Source organism: Panthera onca, chromosome D4 (genome assembly GCF_046562875.1).
Source record: "Panthera onca isolate mPanOnc1 chromosome D4, mPanOnc1 haplotype 2, whole genome shotgun sequence".
NCBI classification, from domain to species: Eukaryota; Metazoa; Chordata; class Mammalia; order Carnivora; family Felidae; genus Panthera; species Panthera onca.
The window spans coordinates 8,493,831-8,509,850 of record NC_138351.1 but is presented as its reverse complement, the minus strand read 5'-3'; the positions used below and the strand labels follow the sequence as shown (position 1 = coordinate 8,509,850).

The 16,020-nt window shown below is 45.9% G+C and overlaps 1 protein-coding gene across 4 annotated transcripts in view; it reads right to left on the bottom strand.

Moving 5' to 3' along the window:
• GLIS3 (GLIS family zinc finger 3) overlaps positions 1-16,020 on the bottom strand; it is a 451,944-nt gene that overhangs the window by 26,848 nt on the left and 409,076 nt on the right. For all 4 annotated transcript variants that reach the window (XM_060610168.3, XM_060610173.3, XM_060610169.3 and 1 more), the window contains one exon: positions 3,707-3,882. In XM_060610168.3, the coding sequence (XP_060466151.2) occupies positions 3,707-3,882 (176 nt within the window). The remainder of the gene's footprint in view (positions 1-3,706; positions 3,883-16,020) is intronic.

The window sequence follows — 16,020 nt, the reverse complement described above, 5'->3', positions numbered from 1 at the left end:
TCCTAAAATGGCGGGATGGCCTCTCCACTCAGTGGTATTACGCTTAGCATGGCCCCAATCCCTCCCTGAGCTCCTCTTGCTGGTTTCCAGCCTCCTCTCCCTCTCTCGACTCCAAGGCTTAACCTGTGCCTCCCAGCCGCAAACAAACTGCCTTTGGCTCTACTCTCTGACATGCCGTGCTGTGGTCTGTGTTCCTGCCTGTGCACTTCACTTTCCCCTGCCCGGAAGGCCTCTGCCCACACAGCCTACCCAATGAGCTACTCATCTTCAAAAGCCTACTCTGGAGTCCCCTCTAGGAACGCTTCTCTGACACCCTCCTCTGAGTTAACCGGGTACTTCTTGATATTAGTAGTGGTGGCATTGCCTGTATCACTGCATCGACTAAATGACATTCGTGTCATTTGCGGAACTGAATGTGGCCTCTCCTTGATGGGTCCAGAAGCAGGAGGGTTGTGAAAACCCTGTTCTAGGAATTCCCATGGCATTCTAACAGCCCGGAATGAATAGGGCATTTAAAAAGAAATTATCCATTAGCACCGTAACAAAATGTACAAATATCAACTCTCGGGCAACTAATCCAGGCAAAATTCTGAAGCTTGCCCGGGCAAGAGAATGGTCCCAAAGAGAAAGAAAAGACTGAGGAACAAGCTTACATGCTTGGAAAGGGTTGTTCCTCTGTTTACATCTAAAATAAAAGACTAAAATGTACTTACAAGTTGCCTTGGAGATACCACCCAAACAGACGCCCGTAAATGCTATCCACACTCAAACATGAAAAGAAATGACACCTTATCCACCTTCCTCATGAAGGCATGATCAATGGACGGAATAGATGAAGAATTGACAAAACCGAGCTCTAGTCCTAGGTCATTTACCAGGCGAGGGAACTCGAAAAAGCAATACTATTCATCTTTTCAAAGTACGCCTTTTACAAAACACTCATTAATATCGTAATAATGTTGTATGGTGACAGATGGTATGTACACTTATCATGGTGAGCGCAGTGTAACATACAGAAATTGTCCAATCACTACATTGTACACCTGAAACTAATATAACATTGTATGTCAAGCATACTTTGATAGTAAGTAAATAAACAAAGACACACACACACACACACACACACACACACCACAAGGTCGAAGCGCTGTATCAATTAATATGGCGGGAGTGAAACTCAGTGGGACCACATTTTCATCCACATCTGTAGGACCAAAGGCCTTTGAATTCTAAGGCTCTCTGTAAGGCAACAGCATCTACATACAAATATATTTCCTCATGGAAAGATGCAGACACATATTTTGGTGTGCCTTTGATTTAGAAACACGTAGATGAAGAACGTGGCTTGGAAATGTGCACCTCTTGTAAAAGACATCCAAGGGCTTTGCCAAGAAGGCAGCAATGCCTAGACATTTGATATTCTTCTAGGTCTCAGTTCCCATCTCTAAAAATATACTGATGACATTTTCTCTGACCTCTACCTACCGCAGGGAGTACGGAAAGGATGGGGGGGACGGCACTCAATAAAGCCATGACCTTCTTGAAAGACAGGACACTCACTCATTGTGGCTGTTGTGTTAGCAACTGTGACACAGTGCTTGGGCTTTTAAAGACCTAGTTTTATTAGGGGATGAAGTTCCCCGTGACCAAGATGCTGTATGACGTCACCCAGCCAACTAATCCAACCGAAGCTGAAAGGCACGGCCAATAATTACAACTCATTTAGAAGGTCTCTGCACCTCCTCTTGCCCCCAGCACTGTATCACCCACTTGAAAAATATTAGACCAATTTTCTCCTCATCCTAAGGAGCAGTTGACGAGCAATGCTCGTGCCTAGCAAGTTCCAGAAAAACATTTTCAGACAAAATGCTTGGAGGATGAAGTAAGGCTGTGTCTGGATGCCTACTCCGTCATTCCCAGAAGTGGCCCAGTGGCTAAAGCATGGACACTCCCTTTGCAAGCCCATCACAGCGGGCCACTTGCCCATCTTCTACGAGAGAGTTATGATTTCCCAGTTTGCACAACCGTACCCTGATCTATTCCAGAAAGACTCACCATATGTATTTATTTTTAGGCTGCTGTTAGCAGTTTCTGATTGGCCATGGGAATTTTTAACAATTAAAGTCAAAGTTAAAAAAACAAAACAACTCAACAATTTCAAGTTGACGATGTATTCATGATTCCACTAAAGAAGAGGAATATGGAAGAAGAGCCTTTGGCCAAGAGGTAGGGCAAAATCACAAGGTACATCTCATTTTCTGGGTCTTGTTTCATTTTGCATCTGTTGAATGCGAGAGTGTCAATCATCTATTCAGTAAATATTTACTAAATGCCTACTTTGCACCAAGAGTTACGCTTGCTGTAAGACTAGAAACATTATCCCTCTTCTCAACGAGTCCCATAAAGGCAAGGGAGGGAGGGGCACCTGGATGGCTCAGTCGGTTAAGCGTCCGACTTCGGCTCAGGTCATGAACTCGTGTGAGCAAATTGAGGAATCAGCAAGAGACAGATGGAGGAGAATCCTAGTTTTCCGAAGGAGTTGAAATTCTTATTTAAATGGATAGTATCCCCTTTGCCCCCAGGAAGCAAAACGTTATGCATGGTCTGACTCTACATGACTTGGCATCTGAACTCTAGGGATGTTCACAGAAACAGGTGCCTGAGTCAGCAAAACTGGTGTAAAGAAAGAAATTAAGCCAAACTTAGTTCTCCACGTATGTTCCCAGTTACACAGCGGATCTGTACATTTTGTGAACACCATCGTGATTTTTCTTGCTTTCCTTCTCTCCTCTTCTTTCTCTCTGCACTTCTCATGTATCTACGCATCTTCACAACGTGCAGAGTACTGTGCGAAGTTCTTTCCGAGAAAGAACGAGTCAGAAAATTCTGACCTCGGGAGGAAGTAAAGGCAGGTTTTCCTCACAAAGTAGTAACGCACGAGGTAGAGAGAGAGAGCAAGAGTGCCATCAGAGAGATGCAGGTGACGTGCAATCAGAGTCCAGAGTCAGGAGAGATGAAATCCAGCTAGGAAACCAGGGAGGGCTGCTGAGAGGAAGTGTCATTTCACCTGGGCCTTGAAGGATGGAGAGGCTCTGGGGATATGGGGCCTGTGGGAGGAGGGGCACGCCTGGGCAAAAGCATTCCTGTTCCCTTTTATGTGACTGTTTTTTGTTTAGGAAGCGAGACGCTGTCGTTAGGGCCTATCTGTGAGGTGTTGAATTCCCGGCCAATGAACAGGTCACCATGTTGGGCTGACCACTTTGGGGTGTCATAAGCTATATCAGCTTAGCACCAACACCAGGAAAATACTATGAGAGTTCAGGATGATGAAGGGTGACATTCTATTTTATTTTACAAAAAGTTTTTGAAGTTTTCATGCATTTATTTTGAGTGGGGGAGGGGCAGAGAGAGGGAGGGAGAGAGAATCCCAAGCGGGTTCCACCATGTCAGCACAGAGCCTGACACAGGGCTTGATCCCACAAACCATGAGATCGTGACCTGAGCCAAAATCAAGAGTTGGACGCTCAACTGACTGAGCCGCTCAGGTGCCCCAAAGGGTGACATCTGCGAGGAAAGCCGTTAAAGCCAAAGCCTGGTGTGTGATAGAACCACAGAAACTCACCCCTGGTAACTAAGACATCTGTCCAAAAGCGACAGCACAACATCGCCGTTCAAGACTCAAGGTGGTGGCCGGCTCCCCACTTACCATGAACATGGATTCCATTTGGTTGAAAGGAAGCGTTTGTTTCTGGCTGGTAAGACTTCAGGTGCGACGCGCCCGCTGGCTGCTGGGGGTGGGGGGGCTGCGTCCTCTGCATGACCGAAGAAGCAGCTGGAACCCTCCGGGGGCTGATGTGAGGGGACGGGGCGGAAGGTACAAACCTGGGAAAAGGATCATAAGAGGAAACGTGAGGGACATTAAAAAGCAGGAGCAGAGGCAAACTCTTCAAAGCTGAATTCTAATGTCCACAGTGGCTGGATGAGAGCGTGACAAAAAGCCCTCAAAGGAAATTGGTGAAGACTTTCCTCTCCCCTTTTCAACCACTGACTTCTCAATGGAGATACTGAGGGGATGAAAGAGATCAACAAAGGGAAAATGTAGTCACAGTTTGGGTCTTGTGAAGCCTCTCCAAAGGCATTTCAAATACTCTGGCTTTGGTGAAATGCAAAGCACGTCTTTTGCCAGGCCCTTTTTTTCCTGCTAATTTTTAAATTCGTTTGCATTTCAGGGGCAATTTGATCCTTATGTTTCTGATTCATTTACACTTAGCTCATAAACATTTTGTTCCGCGAGGTAAGCCTCTCTAACCCTGTTCTCTTTCAACAATACATTTTCTTCTGCCAAGACTGCGTGAATTTGAGCCTCAAAGGTCGAGTGGGGGACCCAGAACCCAGGCTACCTGCATGGGTTCCGCGCGTGGTAGAGAACACTGCCCAGGGCACAACGGGAACACGATGTGGGACATCTTTCACAGTCACGCGTGCTAATCGTAATAGCACTGTCGGCAGCTTTCTGAGCAGGGACATGCAGATGTTCAAACAAGGGGACACGGTCAACTAACCTGAGATCCAAGCCTGACAGCTTTCTGCCAGTCTTCTAAGTGTAAGGGGGCAAGTGGCAGGGTCTCACTCTCTGGGTTCCAAATGACAGTTGGGACCTGCCAGTGCTGAAGGGAAGGTGTACCCGCGAGTGCAGGGTTAAGGTTTACCGGTGTCCACAGACAGCCGTCACGAGTGGGGCGGCCCGGGGAACCCGTCGGTGTGGTGAAATGAAGCCGCAAAGTAACTGGGGAGCAAACTGTGTCAGCAGTGAATTGGTCAGTCCCCCCCAAAAGGCCCAGTAAGCTGAAAACTTCCAGTGGGTTGTTTCTGACACCGGCTGAAAAGACAGGCTTTGTGTTACGCCGACCCGTAGAGGTTGCCCGCGGTGTTCACGGCTTAGTTCACAAGGATGAGTCCCTTCACGTTGCTGGGCTCTTGTGTAGGGCCATGGATGGTAGAAAGGGACACGGAACCGGTCAAATTTATAAAGTGACCTGCAATGCTGTGAATCGGGGCAGTTAACGGGGCCCAGCCTGGGCGTTCGTGCTGCGGCAGTAATAAAGCGTGGGCCAAAACGTGGACCCTGAGGAGGCTGTGAGGGAAGGGGGTGCGGGAACCAAGGAGGGGGGTCGGCACTCGCCAACCTCTGGAGAAGAGAAGTCTCTGGACGAGGCCGAAACACGCTGGCTGGGTCAGATGCTTATTTTCACTTTGCTGAAGGAGACCGGTAACCGAGCGCCCCGGGCCGGGGAAATACGTATCTTCCGAGGAGTGTCTCATCCTAATTGGAATTAGCCTGAAAAGACGTGCTGAACTGAATGGCTCTGAAAGCCATTGAGCCCTGCCCAGCAAATGAGCCCTGGCATTGCCCTGAGAACATCTAGTGAGAACTCGCAGGCCGGGATTCCTCATATGGAGGCGATTTTCCTGGGGAGTAGGTCTCTAATGCGTCTGGCAAGGCTGTCTGAGGTCGTGGGAGGGGGCTGAGGAATTGTGGGATCGCAGGCTTCAGGGCTAAACGGAGTCCACACCACCACCCAACCCCCTGAGCCCCGTGGGCAGGAGGCCCTCAGGGAGAGGGGGGAGGATTTGGATTGCAAGACAACCTGTGTCACGGGCATCTCAGTTCCGGTTCTGAGCAAGGCAGCGAGCTCCTTTGCCTTGCTTCCTAATTCTATTTCTTCATCTGGGAATAAAAGACGCGGCACACTGTCGATGGTTTTCTGGTCTTTTCTCTGGTGCTTCAGCCGCTTTTCCTTTCTGTCGAGGTCCAATGGGGCAGAGATGTGTGGATGGCACAAGTCACAGTACGGAGAAGTCTGAGCCTGATATTGGTGGCTTGATGGAAGAAAGGGATTCCATTTCCCCCGTCCCCCAGCAAGTGAGTCAGGCTCATACACAAGGGTTTGATTAACAAAGAGAGAAAAGGCAGAGGGGGAGGGGGAAGGAGGCAAAGATTGTCAGCAATATAAAATCTCATCTTTCTGTAATTAGGGGTGATGTGGCTATAGGGTGAACTGTGATTACTTGCTATAAAGAGGGGAGAATTCAACCAACTAAAAGGACCGAATCCATTAAGGAGTCATCCAGAATTTACATTCCTACAAACCGACTCTATAGCTATACATAGATTATACATCTACCTACAAATGATACATCTATGTATCTATCTAGGGAATATATAATTATACGGTAATTATACATCATTCTTATCTATTCATTCACACAAGTTCCAAACTTTGGCCATGCCCTCTTGGCTACCACATATTACATAAAGTACTGACGGTGAGCAAAGGAAGACAGATGTGGGGGCTATTACATCAAGGTGTTAGCAATGCTGATCGCAGAGACGTTGGAGGGGGGCGTAAAATATACCTACTGAGCCTTCAACTCACTCCACATTTGGCTGTTTGCTAATTCTGACTAAGGTTTTCTCCATGTTCAAATAAGTAAGATTACATGGCATTAAATTAACATAATTTTAAAATATACTATGTCCCTTCATATAAAGTACTAATAAAAATTTAAATGTAAACTATTCTGGCTGAGATAAATGAACACCTTGAGAAGTCCTTGATTTGGAAAGGGAAGGGACTCCAACAGAAATCTTAACTTTTACGCATACATAGAAAAGGTGAAAAGTGACAAGACATGATTACGATTATCCAACGATTGCTAGGAGCCAGGGAATAAGAAGTCAGCACGGAAAAGCCCAGTGTAAGAAACGAGTGTGTAAATGTGATTGATTTTCAAGTACAGCACATAGATTTAATTTTGTCACTGCTGAAAAATGGTACATGGGATGTTATTGAAAAATCTCTCCAGGGGCGCCTGGGTGGCTCAGTCGGTTAAGCGTCCGACTTCGGCTCAGGTCACGATCTCACGGTCCGTGAGTTCGAGCCCCGCGTCGGGCTCTGTGCTGACAGCTCAGAGCCTAGAGCCTGTTTCAGATTCTGTGTCTCCCTCTCTCTCTCTGCCCCTCCCCTGTTCATGCTGTGTCTCTGTCTCAAAAATAAATAAACGTTAAAAAAAATTTTTTTTAAAAAGAAAAATCTCTCCCAATCTCGCTAATTTAAATTCAATTTTTATAGACCAGCTCAAGGTAGGCTAGAATTAAGCACATCAAAATCAGAGGGGTGAGGGGGCAGGGGAGGAGGGCAAAAGTGAGGAAGTCCTTCTGTTAGAGGGAAGGTCCTGGGAGCTTCTGGAACAATCACTGACAACTTGTAACAAGACAGATGTCAGAAATGTTTTATTTACTTTTTAAAATTTTTAAATGTTTATTTATTTCTGAGAGAGGGAGACAGACTGTGAGCGGGGAAAGGGCAAAGAAAAAGGAAGACACAGAATCCGACCCAGGGTCCAGGTTCTGAGCTGTTAGCACAGAGCCTGACTCAGTGCTCGAATTCATGAGCCGCAAGATCGTGACCTGAACCTAAGACGCTTAACTGACTGAGCCACCTAGGCGCCCCTGGAAACGTTTTTTTCTTAAAGCCAAAAGGACTCAAGAAACTTGAGTGGTTTGAGGCCATTCACTCCAGAAACGAGTGAAGAACCAAGAACACGCACACTTAAACGGGAGCTCATTACGCCAAAGGTGGAAAGTTCTCACTGTTACTGAAGGTCAGGTGTGGGGCCTCACGATCTCTTTGTCTTAGCGTCCTCGCTGATTTTCCAACCTTGGTTTTTGAACACATGCTCACACACCTACCACAATGGATATGATCTGAGTATTCTGCCCAAAACAGGGAATTTTTTTTTTAAATCCAAAGCCAGCGAATTAAAATATTTTGATGCTAAAATAAACAAGTTTGATGCTGAGTCTACGTTGCGGTGATTTACAATTTTCCTCCCGTGGAACAGCTCATCCCCCATCACGTCAGGACAAGATGACGACGTCACTCTAATTCATTCTGAGTTATGGCAGTGTCCAACAGCCAGAGGAGAGAAGGTCTGAAATCTTTCTAGGTCCAACTCTGTCCCCCCCCTGCTGTGGATCCGCAGTTGACATTTCACAGATTTCATTTAACACAGCTCACCAGTCTCTTTTTGAAACATTAGAAGATTGTTAACGTCAGAACGCACACAACGGACTAGAATTTTTTTTTTGAGACATCACTGCTTACCAGAAACACTTCACACAAAAGCAAACCAGAGAACTGAGTCAACCGTTTGTACTCATTCAGTGGAGGAGTTTATGTAACCTCAGCATGAGCCATGGTTCAATGGTTTGTACCCTTCCCCCAACCTCCTGCCAAAAAACAAAACAGAACAACACAACAACGACAAAACCCAGGCAGGAAACAGGTTTTAAAGGGCTCATCAAAAAGCTTCTGGGAAAAAAGGACTTAAAAAGGCTTCTATAGCTACGTATCTACACACATCTTAGGAAACGTCTGGTTGCTCGGGGTAGCTAGTCGGTTACAGTCCTTCCGTTCTGTGGTCTGCTCCCACCCTCGGCTCATACTGAGTCTCCCAACCTTGCAGTGAGGTGGGCCGGAAGCAAAGAGGCCATCTTTCCTGTAAATACAGTACTCAGAAACAATCTTACATCGTTTCACAGAATGGTAGGTCCCAACGGAGAAACACAGAACGAGTGAGGTTCACGTGCAGAAAAATTGCAGATGGCAGGAGAAGGAGACAGATATCGCTGAAGACCCACTGGGGTTGGATTCTGGCTCTGTTCCTCACTAGCTGGGTAATCTTGAATAAATTCCCCGACTTCTCCCAGCCTCAAATTCAAGTACAAAGTAAAGATAATCTTAGCCCCTACTGGGGATCGTAAAATCTGAGATAACATATTCCTTTCTTCATCCAAGAGATATTTACTGAGCACTGACCCAGTGTGTGGCTCTATTCTGATCACTAGGGACAGCGAAAGACATGACCCGTATCCCTGCCTTTGTGGGGCTTATATTTTGGTGAGGGGAGGCAGACAATGAACGAAGTCAAATAAGCAAACTATACAGTGTACTCGGGACACGAGTACCAGGGAGAAAAATCAAGAATGGAAGGTGAAGGCTGGGGGTAGATTATGAACAATTTTAAATTGGGAGGTCAGAGATCTCAGAGTATTTTAGAATGAATGTCTGACACTTTCCAGCTGATCAATACATGTTTATGGAAGGACTGCTCTCAACAGAATGTGCACTTAAGGTAACTGTGACATTGACCCATACCCAGTGCTTGACAGCTGCGTAAGACTGTGGTTCCCGCACGGCATTCTATTTCTATTGAGTTCTTGAAATAAAAAATATTAGAGGACTCTCTCCTCTCTTGACTACTCAGATACGGATACCATGGCTCAAAGAAAACAAGGCATTTGGTCAGCTGGCTAATTTTCTAGTTCTAAGGGCAGATATGGTGGCCTTGTGTAAGAGTCCATTTCTCGGTACTGGGTTTCCCACCAGAGTATCCTGAGTTCACAAATTCATACAATCATATAATGTTCTAGCTGAAGGGCACTGGAGCACCACCTTATTTGGATGACATAAAGTAGGCCCAAAGACACAAAATGGTTGCCCAGTCACACAGCTAGTTCTCCAGACCTCGCTTTATCCTAATAAGGAAAGATGCCCTCTAGTGGAGATGCAGGGCAAGGTGAATGGGCGGGGTGAGGGAGGGGGATAGGGGACTCCTGTGAGCGTCTGAGATTCTGAACCTTATCACCAACCAATGGGGATGGGTGGATCAGCAACCCACTGCCTTTAAGAAACTTGGCAATGAGTGTCCCAGTTTGCTTTGGTGAACTCACTCTGTTAGGCGCTATGCTCTTCATAGGGCCAAGCTGGGCTTATACCTTTTGTCTTTTCCAACTGGATAAGTGCTTTCAGATAACGCTCTCTCTCCTGTCTCTAAGTCCAAGGTATTTCTGTGTCAACTACATACTGTATTTCTTCAAACAAAATTGACTAACAGACCATGTTGCAGGTTAAGCACATGTCATAAGTACGTCTTACTTTTCTTCATTTGTGCTGTGTATGCAAGCAGCTGTAACTAGCGATACAGGACTGAGCGTCTTAGCACCGCGTTGGGGGTTAATACTTTGAAAAGAGGGGTTTCCATGATCAAGTGGATTAAATGTTGGTTGATATGTGCTTTGGACAGTTCTCCCCCCACCTCCCCCGGGGGGTAACAGACCTCCCAAAGAAGGAAGAATGCCTCAGAACAACTTGTTTCATTGTATTCACACGGAAAATATTATTGATTTGCTGCTAGGGAGTAGAAATAATGGATACAAACTGGTCTATGGTGGATTTGGGGAGGTATTTGTTATCCCCCAGAGAACTGCGGTGGTTTTTAAATTCATCTGTGAAAACCGATCAATAAAAAATGGCTTTAGCAGTTGGCCAACTACAGAGGGGGGAAAAAAGGAATCCTTTTCAAAACCTAAAAAGAAAAGCACAGTTTTAAGGATTTCACATCTGATTTAACATCTAAAAAAAACCCCCCAATGATAATACCCCACTTTGTATAGCCAGACAGCACTCCATTTTAGTAGACTTTAGTGGTCTTTATAACGATTTATGAATCACTTCATGAATTCCTGGCTGACTCATCTGGGTGACTATAGTATCTACTTATACTTCCCTTCTGTCTCACAAAAGAGACACTTGGACTCAGTTCAATCCAGATTTGTCCCCGAATGAATCACAGCACGTTACTGGGGGAACTGCAAATTGAATTCTGCTTCTGAGACAATCAAGACCAGCTTTCAGTAACGAAGAAACAGCCGCTGGGAAGTGTGGGTAATTGCAACACTGTCCATCTGGGCAGGGCCAACGCAGGCCAAGAGCTGTATGTCCGTCCGAGGATTCTGTTCCAAACCAGTCAAAGAGCTGAATCCATCTCCTGGAAGGGCTTAGCGTTTCATTCTCCTCACGAGACGCTGGGTCAATATTAACTGCAGATAATTTATCACAGTGGACAAGACCAGGACTCAAAAATGATTGCCTGTGCCTCCACAGACCGTGACAAAATGAGGGCTGTGAATCGGGCTGTAGGTGACATGATCACCGAGGCTTTTTAAAGAAGACCCACGTGTATATTCTGATGAGTGAGTGTTTCTGGGGAGTAGAAAGGATCGTGTTCTAGAGGACACTTTGCTCCGTTTGGGGAGAGGGGGTCAGTTCTCGCTCCAGAAAACAAAGTTATCAGTGCCCAAGGCAGAGAAGTGGTTTTTTTTTTTTTTTTTTCTGGTGTAGACTGAAGCAGGGCTGAGGGCATCACAGTATCTCCCCACTGTGGAAACGAACAGGGAGGGGGAGAGGACACCCGGATATGTCAGAGAAATGAATTATGCAGGACACATTTAACCAAGAGCCGGAATTTTTTGGACTATCTTGACTGCAGAATTGGCTGTGACTCAGTTGTTTGTCTATTTCAGAATCTGATGTGATGGGGAGAAAGGGAAGAAAAGTCTGATTCTGCCAAATCCTCTTTACAAAAAAAAAAACAAAAAACACCGACCAGAAGAGAATTTATCCTGAGTGGTCTTAGACATTTGATGTCAAAAATGCTGCAATTCAAAAAAACCAAAAATCAAACAAAACAAAACAAAACAAAAAACCTTCTGCAATGACACCATCCTTTGGGCAGCTGTGAGCAGGTCAAAGCAAAGGGATTAACTCATGGCCCTTGGCAAAGAGAAGACTCTCTTGTTCGGCTCGGTATTAGGCACAGAGTGCAGTCTGCTTTGCCACGGAGTGCATCGGATGAAAGAAAAACGTTCAGAAGGGAGAGTCATGAGAAAGCCAGATGAAAAACGAGGGAGAAAAATGTTGTTTGGGGGTACACGTGAGAAAGGGAGGTGTGGGTAGATAAAAAACCGCCCCTTCCGTGCCTTTCCCCTGGTCTCAAAATATGAATACGAGTCTCCTGACGACATCAGAAGAACTTTACTTCTAGAATTAACTTCAGATGCCATCCTGCTGCCCAGGATGGCCAGGTGCCTTTGAAAGCCACTGCCAAATGAGACCCTGAGAGTCAATATAATCCATCAATTTGAAAAGGAACTAACTGGGTGGTGATTTGGTCAGTAATAACATGTGCTGTTTATGTGTGATTTACTGTTTTCATCTTCAGGATGCCAGGTTACTATTTCAGTAACCACAAAGGAATTTTCTGTACCTTCCCCTGAATACAAGGCTCAACATCTGGTTAGAGAAATGAATGGGAGGAAAACACATCTAGTAAAAATTCCCAAGTAGAGAAGGGCCCTTGGCTCTTATACACAGAAAGAGCATCAAGTGCTTGGGGGTGTTTGCTACCATTTTGTACCTCCTCATCCAGTCCTACGCAGAGATAAGTACAGTATATGATAAATGTTGGTCATTGCTGTTGACAAATTACTCTGTGGAACAGACTGAGCTCCCGGGCAGGTGCCAGTTTCTGTGTCCAGGTAGACGGTACCTTTGCCCCGTTGGTGCTGATGTCCAGTTGTATATTCTGTCTGCCCAGAGACCACAGTTTCTATTTCTGAGGGGAGATCATCTTGTTCAAGAGAACGATTCCAGTCATTCACTGTGAAGAAGATGATTAAAACAGGAAAGGTGTTTCTCCTTTCAACAAAACAGAAAAGCAACTGACGACTATTTTTTTCAGTAAAGGAAGCAAAGAACCTTTGTCTCTTGGCTTCTGCTCCCCTCAGTGGTCTCCTCACCACTAACAGGCAGATGGACCTTCACTTGCAAAAAGACACAACACAGTTTCTTCCCAGCCAGTTCCCCCCAACTCCCCCCATCCCGCCCCCACACAAGAGGGGAAAAGATAAAGTTGATTTCCACGTCCCACTAGAAACACTCAGGAAAGGCTTTCCTTCGAACAGCCTTTCCTTTGTCAGACACCAGGCACTTTGTAATGGGCCAATGTCTTGAGACTCAGGCTAGAAAGGCTCGTGGGCTTTCAGTTTAGGAATTCTGCCTCCCTAGGACTTGTTTCAGAGAAGCTCTGTGACAGGAACACACAGATACATGTCAAGAACATAATGGCTTAGTTTGAACTCCATGTTGCCCCGTGCCAACGCACTAAAGTAGAGGTTGCAAGAAAAGGAATTCTATTTTACCTCAAGCCTTCCTTGTTATTGTCATGACTCACTTTCCTGACTGAAAATCCAAGGGGACTAAAAAAAAAAAGAAAAACATCATCTTGGGCTTTGCACGAGGTGGATTTGTGTGGAATGGTGGGAACAAAATAAAGATGGCTGACTTGGCCTTCAGGGGTGAAATGAACGAGACCTCTTTAAAATGAAGAACGAGTGCACTTCAAAATTAAGAAGAAATACATGGAAAGCAATCTGATGTGAAGGCATATTTGAACCAAGAGTCAAGCTATTTGTTTGGTGTAGTGACACACGTGTGCTCGCATCAGCGTCTCCTGCTTTGCCCTGAGGTGACGCAGAGGACAACGTACACTTGGAAGACCAGTCATCCACCTGCCCCGGATTCCTGTTACCTTTCCCAGAAATGATAAAGGAATCATAGCTGCAGTCCTCCCTTCTGTTCACATCCTGTTCATTCCACACAATTCCCAAGCGCTGAGGGCGGTGGGGGAAGAGCTGTAAGCATGACATCCTCCCTGCTCTCAGGAAGCTACGGCTCTAGTGGATTGTAAGCCAATCAGTAAGCAGACAGTGTAATCTCAGGGGCTGTTAAATCTATGAAGAGAAATAGAGTTAACAGAAGAGAGCGGGGTTGGGGGGTGTGAGCAGGGGGTGGGGGTTGAGGTGAAGTGGTCAAGAGAGGCCTTTCCAAAGCGGTTCGCGTTCGAGCAGACACCAGAAACGAAGGCACAGATCATGTTAAGTTCCGGTGAAGGTGCCTTTCAAGTTTCAGGAACAGCATGTACAAAGGCCCTGAGGCAAGGTGAGCTGGTGTTTTCCAGGAATCGCAAGCAGGAGGAGCAGTGGTAAATGGATGTGATTAAGGCCAGACCACTGAGGGCCCAGCAGCCTACAAAAAGGAGTTCAGACTTTATCCAAGTGTGGTGGGGGAAGGGCCCCAGGAGGAAATCATCAGACATTCCATTTACATTTTAATACAAGTTTTTGTTTTTTTTTTTTTAATGTTTATTTATTCTTGAGAGGCGGAGCAAGCGCGGGGGAGGGGCAGAGAGAGAGACTCGGAATCCTAACCAGGTTCCGGGCTCTGAGCCATCAGCACAGAGCCCGACGCGGGGCTCAAACCCAGGAGCTGTGAAATCATGACCTGAGCCGGAGTTGGGTGCTTAACTCACTGAGCCACCCAGGTGCCCCTGCATTTACAGTTTAAAGGACAGCTCACGTGGTGTGGGTGGTGTGGGGCAATGGCCTTGCCTATGCTAATGGGGTGAGGGGAGAAGGGGATGGTGTGAGCAGACCAGACCCCGGCGTGGGGGACAGTTTCAGGACTGCAAGAGTTGAGATGGGAGTGGACAGTGCAGCTGATCAGGCTTAAGATGTGTTTGAAGGTCGAGCTAACAGGACTTACGGATTAATCAGATGAAAGAATGCTAGAGAAGGGGAGGAATCAAAGTTGACTCCCAGGCTTTTTAGTTCTTAGTAGTAAACGAAGGTAGCTCATTATTCTCCTCCGTTATCAAGAAAACAGACTGGACTCTGAAAATTATGCTCATAAAAGTTTTGCAGACAACACAGACATTTAAATTAGAGACAGATCAGAGACAAATCAGACAAGGCTAGAGAAGCCAGTTCAGCAATGTCCTTTTGTTGTTGTTTTATTCCCCCCCGCCCCCCATCGGAGCCATTCACAATCACTAGGTAAGTAAGAAGAAAGGAGCAGGTATCACCGATTTCCCCGTATGTGTGCTAAGAGGAGTAGATCAGGTTGGCATATTTAAGAAGCTGTTAGTAAAGCGAGTATCTCTGTGAGAAGAATGCTCAGTCCAAAGGCCAATAACTCAACTGATATCTGCTATAGAGGGTAAAGCATGGCTGCGGTCATGGATCAGAACTGAAGAAGTTTAAAGACTTGTGGGCTACTCTGCCCTGGAATAAAGATCGAAAAGTACCAGAAACTTTCCACAGATATAAAGAAAAAAAAGTAGCACCAGGACCCCAAGCTTTTCCAGTCTAAGACCCAATATTCTAATCTCCATCTTCAAGGCTAGGATACTGGGATTTTCTGCTTCTTCTAGGCTCACAGCATAGACGTGGGGAACAATGTTCATCACATTCAGTGATTCTCAAATAAAACGTGTGTGCGTGTGTGTGTGTGTATACGTATTGTGGGTGGATTTTAAACACCACCTCTCTTGACCTCGATTATCTGTGGAAGTCACTTTCCTAGAAACTGACCCCTTCATGGGACACTGGATGAAGATAACTGTTTTCAGTATAGAAAGTGCTACAACCCAAAGAGACAGGATGAGGTATGCGATCACGTGGCGTTGGGAGAGCAGACACCAAGGTGCGGGTGGACTAAATGGCCATTTGAAGCCTCTGTTTTTCAACCACAGCTCTTCCCAGTTATTTCAATGGTGAGGGCTGACAAGCTTTATTTTTGGGCCAGTGCTTAATAATTGCCCTGTAAAGGGCCACCAGGGTGGCTCAGTCGGTTAAGCGTCCGACTTCGCCTCAGGTCATGATCTCACAGTCTTTGAGTTCGAGCCCCGTGTCGGACTCTGTGCTGACAGCTTGGAGCCTGGAGCCTGATCTGGATTCTGTGTCTCCCTCTCTCTCTGCCCCTCCCCCTGCTTGCGCTCAGTCTCTATCTCAAAAATAAATTAACATTAAGAAAAAAATAGTCGCCCTGTAAGTCACGTACCCTTCTATACCTGTGGGATGTGTCTGTGACCTGTCAGAGGAGTGATTGCTCATGGGGAATGGTTTTTTTTTTTTTTTTTTTTTTTTAACACTAAGTGACTCTTCAAAATCCTTGAATATAGGTCATGACTACATAAAATACAAGCTTGGGATTATAAGGGACGAAACTTGTCGTGTCAAATTGTATTAGAAACAGAAAATAACATAAAACCTGTGCT